This window comes from Carassius auratus, chromosome 17, assembly GCF_003368295.1.
Source record: "Carassius auratus strain Wakin chromosome 17, ASM336829v1, whole genome shotgun sequence".
Taxonomy (NCBI): domain Eukaryota; kingdom Metazoa; phylum Chordata; class Actinopteri; order Cypriniformes; family Cyprinidae; genus Carassius; species Carassius auratus.
Window position 1 is genome coordinate 5,000,761 of NC_039259.1, and position 10,530 is coordinate 5,011,290.

The 10,530-nt window shown below is 35.0% G+C and overlaps 1 protein-coding gene across 7 annotated transcripts in view; it reads right to left on the reverse strand.

The window, feature by feature from the left end:
- smoc1 (SPARC related modular calcium binding 1) overlaps window positions 1-9,664 on the reverse strand; it is a 48,527-nt gene extending 38,863 nt beyond the window's left edge. For 3 of the 7 annotated variants that reach the window (XM_026285379.1, XM_026285377.1, XM_026285375.1), the window contains exon 1: window positions 9,297-9,663. In XM_026285379.1, coding sequence (XP_026141164.1) covers window positions 9,297-9,404 — 108 coding nt within the window. In that variant the 5' untranslated portion in view covers window positions 9,405-9,663. Of the gene's footprint in view, window positions 1-9,296 lie in introns of all 7 variants that reach the window. The other 4 variants (XM_026285378.1, XM_026285376.1, XM_026285380.1 and 1 more) reach the window with 3 other exon arrangements.
- Window positions 9,665-10,530: the final 866 nt, after the last annotated feature.

A 10,530-nucleotide genomic window follows, 5' to 3' on the forward strand; every position in this document is an offset into this window, starting at 1 on the left:
AAGGCATAAACGATTAATACTCAGTTGTATAACCTTAAGTGCATGTCTTTATAGTCTAAGATTCATCTACAGGAGCTGCGAAAGGTTCACAGATATAGCCTAAAGGGTCAGAATTAATAAGATTGCATTTAATATTAACTTAAAATATAGCATAATACATTTTAATTTTACATTGCGATTAATATTAAAATGTGTTTTCAGGCACATATTTCCCAGCTAACACTAAGTACTTAATCACATAGTTTTCACATACACATACACACACACACACACATATCCAAAATAAGAGATATTTTAAAAAAGTACACTAAGTATCACCTTGGATTGAAAGCATATTGATACAGGACTAGGTATGTAAAATATGTGTTTATTTGTAAAATATGAGTCTAACTGTTTAACTGTATAAATAGAAGTGAAATGAATCACACACACATTCTGTCAGCTTGTGTGGGCAGAAGTTTAGTTAACATCGAACATAGAGGAAAACAGAAGCCTACACACACCATACAGATTCTTCTTTTATTCTCACTTTTAACAATATGCAATGCCTTAGAAAGTATTTGGAGATTACTGGACACTTAAGTAACACATTTTACAAATGCATTGCACTCAATGTTTAAAAAGTGCTCACAAAGTACTCAATGTATAGATGTAGATACAAGTAACATAAATACATTTAGTGTATCTCTTTTGTTTATTTCTTGATTATGTGCAATGCAATAATATTCATATATTTGTGGCACAGGTGCTTAACAGACTTTTTTATTATTATTATTATTATTATTATTATTATTATTATTATTATTATTATTATTACAGAGTGAAATGTCTGTACAGTAGTCAGCATTCAATAAATCCTACTAGTTCCCTGGCACTGCTAAACTCAAATATAAATCATTAAAAACAATCCTTTTGTTAAAGAACCAATATGTCAAGCATGTTTTTCTAATTAAACGTGAACTCCAAAAAGTTTCTCATTTTGCAGTTTGGGATTTATGACAAATGTTTCATTTTAACAATCTTTTTTTTTTTTTTTGAGAAAAAGGGTACTCTTAACCTTTGCCTGGACTTCTCACAATAAAGTGAAGATTTCTGGACAAGCTGGAGACACCAGAGAAATCTCATTGCACAGATGGATTTTTATTCTTGGCAAGCATTCTGTGTTTGTGTGTGTGTGTGTGTGTGTGTGTGTGTGTGGTATTCGTGCGGAGTGCCAGAGCTACTCTCTATAACGTGTGAAGCACTCGTTACCTTTGGAAAGAACAATAATAAAAATAACGGGGGAAAGCAGACTTCTGATTGGCTGCCATAGAATTAGCAGGCCTGGCCAAGTGTTGCTAGCGCCCCTCAAATCAGTTTTAAATTAGAACTCAGTTTCAAACAGGAATTTGCACATTTTCAACTTACAATGCAGATATATTAAAATCTATAAAAAGTGATCAATATAGATCATGCTTTTTTATATGCTATCTATGTGAAATCTGGAAGCAGGGAGAGTGTGAGAAATTGGTTATGCATACTTCAAAACCCCTCCTAAAACAGCTTTGCATGATTCAGTAATGAATGTCAGATTTCACATTAAGAAGATTTGAAATCATAATCCCTCTTCTCTGATCATTAGACTAATTAAATCCAGACTAACAGGAAATCTGCTTCCTGAACTTCCTACTTTGTCACTAATGATACAGCTTGGCTAAAGAATGTTAGATCTTCTGGGGAATCTCACTGACTGTCTGATCAAAATATATATATATTTTTTATATTTTATAATTATTCTGTATCACAGAATTATTCTGTATCACATGTGAAAGGCCTTTACCCAGTGTCCTTAACTACTATCAGTTAAACTATTAATTCGGTTATTCCACCCTTTAAGTCTGGGTATATTAAAATGTACATCCCCTTTCTTTAATTGAAAAGGCTGGCTCTACAGTAGTTCTTGGTTAATCTATGGAGTCCTAGGGGTTCAGATTTTGCTGAGTTTGTATAGTCTGTATTAACTCAACTGCATAAAGCACAATAGTGAAGTCACAATGGAAACAGAACTGATTGACCACTGCCGAAGCAACATAGGATGGCTATTATTAGCCATAAATCCCTATTTAAGAATGTTTGTGCATTGTCTTCTTCGTTGGAAAGTCATACTTCTGGTTTGTTAATCATCACTTGTAAACAGTCGACACTATTGAGATTCACTAATTTCGTCAAAATGCCAATTCTAGACCAGCATCCAAAAACAAAACAATCAAACGTTTCTGACATTCTTTGTAGGAACTTAACCAAATGCTTTTGGTTATTCAACCTCAGAGCAACAAATGAAAACATGCAGACTAAATAACCATTAAAAGTTGTTTGGCTATTGAAGTAGCACAACAAGTTCTGTAGACGTAAACAAAACCCACAGTGGAGAGAAGATTCCACTTGAGGATCTCGATATGGCAAAACATCAGTTGATGGAACCTGCCATGTCATGACTAATGGCTGTCCGGTGTGGTAAAAGACACTGCTTTTATCGGCCTGTAATTGAAACCTCTGGGAGGCTGGTAATCTCTGGTATTTTCCCAGAGAAAGCCGTATCATTAAATGTTGATAGCCGCTGCTATCTCTCCACAGCAAAATGCCATAGCACAGACCCAGAACACATTCTCTGTCAGAAAACCTTCCTTATCCAAATCCCAGCTGTCGCTCACTGTATATCAAACACACAGCGCTGCTTCTGGCCCACACAGGGAGAACAGCCCTTTGTCCCTTGACTCTGTCTCCTAACTTGTTCTCTATCTCCCTTACACACAATATTTTCCTTCTCTCGTCTATCTAGTTCTCTCTTGCTCACACTGTCTCTCTCTCTCCGTCCATTTCAGTCCTTGTCGAACTTTGCTGTCTGCCTTGTGTAATTTAGTCTGGAAACAAAGCACTTGTACACACACTAGGGGTGCGCAACAACATAAAGGTTGCGCAACAAATAATTAGCAGTCATCGCTTTGATGGATTGGGTTGTATATTTTTCTTGATGCTCTATTGTAGCGTTTGGTGATTTTAATATGACGTAAATCATTTTTCCCCCAACATTGTGGAAAAGAAACAGACATTGTGGTCTTGTAAACTGGCTTTCTGATTTATTAAATAATATCACATGAATTATTCCATTGGACTACTGTTGGATCTCTCGTATGTCATCCTGTCTTCCCAATTTGGTAAATGACAGAAAAGAAAATCGGTAAAGGCCACCTCTGGTTGAATCAGTTAGTAAGTTCCACCATTAGTCGACGTCCTAGGACTGTCCACAGACTGTGTTACAGTGTTGCTGCAGGTCATTAGCTTAGTATAATAATCTGTAACGAAAAGTTAAAATAAAATGAACGCAGACCACTCTGCTTTCACACAGAATGATATAAGTGAACCATATTGGCGCTGCAGATATCTGAAGCCGGGCATACGATGTGCAATTTCAGAGATGTTTATGTAAGATAGTAGATACTAACTCTCACTGTAGTAAATTGCATGCCATTTAAAGTCAAAGCTCACTTTATGTGCTCACAATATAGAGTCACAAGTGATTTATGTGCCCATAAGTTCTGGGCAATCAGGATGTAGCCTTGCTTCAACTGTGTGATACCCTCATGATGGTCCAACATTTCTGACATGTCAGAAATTCATCTGACTATCTGATTGCCAGTCAAGAGAGCTTAATTACCTCTCGTTACCCCCTGTGCACTGCACAATAAACTGCAAACTGACTCATGAAAAAGGCCTGATTTAAAAAAAAAAAAAAAAAAAAGTCAAATAGTATATCTCCGGCCTGAGATTGTTTGTATGCACAAGCCAAAAGCTTGAGCCTCCATGAAACCAATCAAGATTATAGCAGTGTGTCTTTTTATACAAAGTCCAAATACCCTGCCTTGTTGGCAAAGGTTATTTAAACTAACTCTGACCACAAAATTACAAAAGAAACGCATTTTGGTAACACGAGCTGTGGTGTGAAGAGTAGATTAGCGTAGACATTAGCTTAATTTCAGCTAAAAGTCTTGCAGGGCAAAAAGTTATGTTATCTTTATATTGTAGTGATGTAAGAAGTATAGCTCAAACAGACGTCACTTTCAAACCAAGCAGTTTTATTTTGGTCAGTTTGGCAAATTTGTGCGAAAAAAAAAAAAAAAAATTGGGAAAACCAAAATTGACTGCAACAATTTGCTTTAAGATTTGAAATCACTCAGTCGGTAGAATGCAGTGTTGGGGAAATTTATAAGTAATGCATTGCAGTATTGCGTTACTTCCTAAAAAAGTAGCTAATTTTGTTGTTTAGTTTCCTTTTTATGAAAAATAATGCGTTATGTTACTTTTTCGTTCACTTTGAAATCTGGACTGGGCTTGCTTGCTTGTTTTTAATATAAAAAGTTCTTAAACAAATGTAAAAACCACACCAAATGTGAAATAAATACGCCTCGGGCTGAAGGAAATGTAAACTGATGTCTGTACAGTAGAGGGCGCAGCTCAAACAAACTGCATGAAGAATATGACACAGGAGAAGAAAGTTCAACACTATTCAGCAATAACAAAAATAATGTGCGATTAATAAAATGAGATAAATACATAAAGAATATTTGTGATCATAATTATTGCATGGTTGTATAATATTCTGAGTTTGGATTTGACTATTTTTATTCATTTTTTCATTGTTTTTTGTAATGTGTTACCCCCAACACTGGTAGAATGAATAACCCCTATACACTTATACATTTATTGCGATCTGCAATTAGTGCAACAATCCTCTGATGAAATGAAAGTAAGTCTGGCATGATTTTTTATCAAAGTACATGTCGCGTTACCTTAGCTGCACGAACATTCTATACAGTCACACACTTTCTGTCAACACAGTGTCAAACTGCAAAGCCCACTGATACTGCACAGTGTATCGTGAGTCATTTTATATCAGGTAAACAATGACCGCTGACTGGTTGACTACTTCTCTGGACTATAAGGTTAAAATTAGTACTCGCGCAAAACACACAGAACAATCACTCTTTCTGAATGCACTCAGATAAGAACCTGTATATACATGATTCCCACATCTCCCTCTCACCTGCAAACACACAACACTAACACCTGCATCACTGTCATGTGGGCCGCTGCAATAATGTTTTTTTTTTAAAGCAGGGAGGAGGAGGGCAGGGGGGTTTGGCGCTCATACGCCGAGTTGGGAGAATGTTGTCTTGGCATGGAACTTGTACTTGTCTCGCTGTGTTTGTTCTTTACATGACTTTACGAGGTTTCAGTGATGCACTCGACCAGGTATGCTGTATACAGCGCTTCCTCAGGCCACCTCCATGTATCCATTTTTCAGTTACTCATGCTGGTTAAGTTCATTTTTGTAGCTTGACCGAACTAGTATGATATTTTGTATGTGCGGACAGCTAATTCTGAGAAATGAATGCTGTGGGAAAGCTTACGTCGTATCATATTGAAATGCTAAACGAAAACAGATTAGACTAGGTTTTTGTCATGTGGGAAAAAGTTCGCACTCTATTAAGTCCATACTTCAAAGGGAAAGGAATATTCAAGAATAGGTCTCGTCTGAATCATGAGTGTTCTCTTTAAAGTATGTTTGAAGAAAAAGACTTTAGAAAACATAAGAAGTTAATATCTAATGTGTTTTTCACTTAACCCAAATCTACTAAGGACAAAAGTCTATATTAAAACCTTGTGTTTTAAATCATGGTTTAAATCCCCTTAGTCAATTTAAAAATACTGAGTTGCTCATGATTTTATAAAATAACATAGTAAGTAGTTACAAAAATTAAAATAATATTTTAAACATACAATTATTCTATCATAAAAAATATAGTTATATTTATCATCAGGTGAACATTGGGCTATATACCTAAACAAGTTAACCATGGCATAATAAAACAAATGTGTGTGATCACAGATTTATCTTATACAGTATATATATATATATATATATATATATATATATATATATATATATATATATGTGTGTGTGTATATATATATATATATATATATATATATATATATATATATATATATATATATATATATATATATATATATATATATATGTGTGTGTATATATATATACATAATGATACACTTTCTGATCCGCACTACTGACAACTGTTATCATACTCAAACAAACAAACAAACAAACAAATATGGATGTTTATATCTTACACAGAAAAAATACATGTTTGCTTAAAATGTGCTTTACAGTATGCGGCAGCATCAAAATTTAGTCAAAAATATTATTTCGGTTCATTGAGACAGACCTGACCTACATGAGGTTAAACAAATCAATAAATAAGTAACTGGGTCAGGTAGAAATAGCTTTTTATGGAAACAATTTATAGTCTATTTTTTTTTTTTTTTTTTTCACAGTTACTAGATGGTTTTCTTGGCTGTATTGGCAAAAACATTGACAGAAGTTTAACTGATTGATTTTTCAGATAGTGTCTAACTCTGCCAGTTGAAATATTGCATGTCTTTATTTTTCATGCTATTAATTTTGCAGCTGGGTGCCTTCTAAACGGGGGTTGAGTAACATCTTTCAAGGTTACGGTACACCATATGCTCCACATGCAGTCCATGTTTTGCAATAAATCAAAAATGCTGCTCATGTTACAAAAGAAAAAAAAACTCCAACTCCAACAATACAGCAAATCAGGTTCAGTCTATTTGTACTGTAAGAAAAAAATTCAGATCACACCAATTAGATAAAACATTTCAAACTTAGAATACATTACCGTTTTTAAGACTAATAATGTGACCTACTGTACTTTGCAATTAAACTACACTGACAATGTGTTGCATACTGTGAAGTTGTATTTCTGTTTTGAAATCCATGATGATGTTAGGCTACCATGAGGATCAAGTTTGTCAGACTGTTAACACTGAAAGTTCCCAGTGACCTTTGCACAGGAGATGTTTAAAAGTGAAGGGCATAATTTGTTCGATGTTAAAATACACTGACATACTGACATGACAACACAAAACAAAGCAATATTGGCCCAACCAGTCATGGGAGTTTAGGGGATCTTAAGATTAATCGTCAAAATAACGCCTACTAACAGTTGGTGTATTCACTGCGCTCAGACGCATCGCCTCATGCTGACAGAAATAAATCCTCCGAAAATATTATCTTCGAAGTCTGCGGCATGCCAGAATTGGCCAGGTCGAAGAACTCAGAATTACTGTGACTGGAAAAGTGTGCTAAATTCATGTTTAAATGTGGAAAAGGAAACCTAAAATCGCTCTACTGTGAAGAGATGCTTCCTGTCTTTCTTCTTCTTCTTTTTTTTTATAAACCCAATCACCCAATTGGCTTTGAGGAAAAAGCTTGATCCTATTATTGGCCCAAATATGTCTTCCAGCTCAGCAGAGCAGCCATAACTCCTCATGAATCTTCTGGTTCTTGGAGCTGACAGCGTTTGGAGATAAGTTTTTACAAATGAAGCACAGAAGGGAGTATAACTTTTGAAGCATTTAACTTTAGCTTTATTTTAAATTGCTTTTTTAACACAACCTTTCTGGCCTCCTGTAATGATTAGATGAGGATGATGGAGGATGTTTAAACATTGCGGAGATATTTCTACACTGTTTAATGCTGTTGAGCACAACAAATCACACATCCACGCAAGCTCTGTATAGCTACTATTACAGTTCATTTCAATCTATAGAGCTCTTGTCAAAATAAAATAAATAAGCAGATATCTTATCACAGGAGATAAAAGTCAGGGAGAGTTAAGGGAAAGTAAATGAGAATCATGCAGAAACACAGTAGGTTTATGTTCACAGTGGTCCTTTGGTCACAATGTTTCTAATCCAGAATTAAGAGATAAATGTAGATTGCTAAATCTGTGTGATGTGACTTCATGAACTGTCGATTATTTGAATTACCTAGGAATTTATTTTAATACTCTTTTAAAATCTAGTTATATATCTCCATTAGGTCCAATGTGTTCATTGCAGATTAACTGGTTCTGAAAATATTTCCTGAAGACATGGCTTTTTTTGTGTGTGTACCTTGCTGTTAAGACTTTTATCAGCAAAACAATTCAAATTCAACTTCACTCTGTTCACTTTTGAAGATGAACACATTTTTAGTTTTAATGTGTGTGTGTGTGTGTGTGTGTGTGTGTGTGTTGGGGTATCATAGATTTTTATACTGACCACCCCCTCCAACCACAAGTATGACAATACCTCAGCAGCATCCACAGATTTCTCTGTTCTATACTCTCTTTCTGATTTGTACTCTCAGGGGTCAATCTCAATGGTCTCGGAGCACAACCGAATGGACATTTACCACAAGAGCTCTGAGGCAATCTTGACAAACCATTCTTCTGTCTGAATTGCTCAAATACTTGAGGAAAATAAAAGAATGCTGCGGCAATTCGATTTCTGGGGCATGTTTTTATGCTTGGCTAGTGTTATTAGTCACTCAGGTAAGTTGCATTAATTACTATTTGTTTAAACTTTACTACTAAAACTAGGCTATTAAGGCAAACAGTTAATCACCTTGATGCAATTTTTCTCCCTTATAGATATCCAGACAGATCTATTTGCATTTTCCGAGAGGATCATTATTTAAAAGACATCATAAAGCTCTGCTATTCAACATTGTCTGCAAACTGATTCAGCCGCAGAAAGAAATACTCCACACAGTTGTCTTTGTTGAAATCGTATGAAATGCTGCATTGGAAAGGCAATGGTCCTCTTTTCTATGGGCACAGAGGGGTGCACAGGAAGCAAAAGACCTTTATGACAAAAGGTCAATGGGTGTACTGAAGTCTCACTGACAATGTGCCTCAGCAAGCAAAACCCAACTATTCAGCTGAATCACTAAAAGATGCTCTGATGTTGGGGTATTATGCATTCAGGAATGAAAGATAATCTTTATATAAACTAATATGTATAAACTATAAGTGATGACAGAAAATGTAATATACTAAGGTATATTTTAATTCAGTGTCACCAAATGAAGTAGCAAAAAGAAGCTGTACAATTTTCAGTGGGTTATTTTTTGCATTCCAGTTTTTCAAGAAAATCCTTCCTAAAACTGATATTTGTAAACAAGTATTGCATGAGCATGGCATGTACTGTATATATTTGGTGCGATTTGCATTGTGTATTGAAGCATATATTTTCATAAATTAAATCACCTGTGTCAGGAAGATTTATGTGTCACGCTGACAAGCTTTGAATGACGCACTGAAGTTATCCGAATGACAAATACGTGAAAGTGTGGAGCTGAACACATGCGGTGTTACGCACGGACTTACCCGAGGACCACTCGACTTCTGCGCTGAGGCTGGTGCCAGGCACATCATCATCATCAGTAGCGTGAGGGGATACAAAAATACAAAAAGGACCAGATTGTGGCTGTACATTCTGTCTGACGTTAAAGTGTTAAGAAAACTGACAGCCTACGGGATAAGATTAAGTTTAGAATTGGCAGCGGTCCCGAAACTTGCAGGAAATTCCAAAAGTTTGTTTCCAAATAAATTCGTCCTCAGCGGGCTTCTTCTTTACGCGTGTGCATTTTCATAGTGCCAGACAAGATGATGAAAATCGTTATGATGCACTCTTTCCACTGCGTGGGATGTACTGTCCTTTCCAAAGCTACAGGTTGAATAATTTTCCTTACACTTTGGGACGCGTTTAAAACCTAAGGAGGTGGGATTTTATGACGTGACTGACAGTGGGGACGTCCAATGACAGTGCACTGAAACAGGGCGAGGGGTGCAAAAGACCGCGGATTAATCATCAGTCCACTTGGTAACCGCAAGAGTAATGACGCACAAAGCTCTACGACTTTCTTTAACCCAACACTCCTACCCAACACTGTTTAATAGCAAAGTACATGTATGTATGTACATCTGTATTTATTGGGAGACTGGGGCAAGCAGTTAAATTTTATTTATTTAAATTATTAAAATAATATAATATAATATAATATAATATAATATAATATAATATAATATAATATAATATAATATAGACATGTTGTAGATTTTGTTTACACTTTACTTTAGGGTGTCCTTGAGTTCTGAGTAATATTAACTACATTTACTTTCTATATGCTTCGGGTTAGGATAATGGTTTGGCTTAGCGTCACTTGCATGTTATTATGTTTAATCTATTGTTATTATAATAGTATGTATATGTAACGTGTAACAAGGACACCCTAAAATAAAGTTAAATTTTAATCTAATCAAGGTTTCTTGTCAAATCAAGTGACAAACGGCAGGTTCTCATTGTCTAGTTACCCCGCCAATCCTTTTTATTAGATTTTATGTTATTTTATTTCCCTTTATTATTATTGTTTATACTTTATCATTATTTTATTTTTTACAGTGGTGCACATTTGTAATTTATATTCTCATTTCTTATATGATATTATAATGTATTATATTTTATTTATTAGACTATAATATTATATTTTAATATTGTTATTTATTTATATGTGTATATATAGATAAATAAATAAATACTAGTGGGAAATATTCTCTAGAC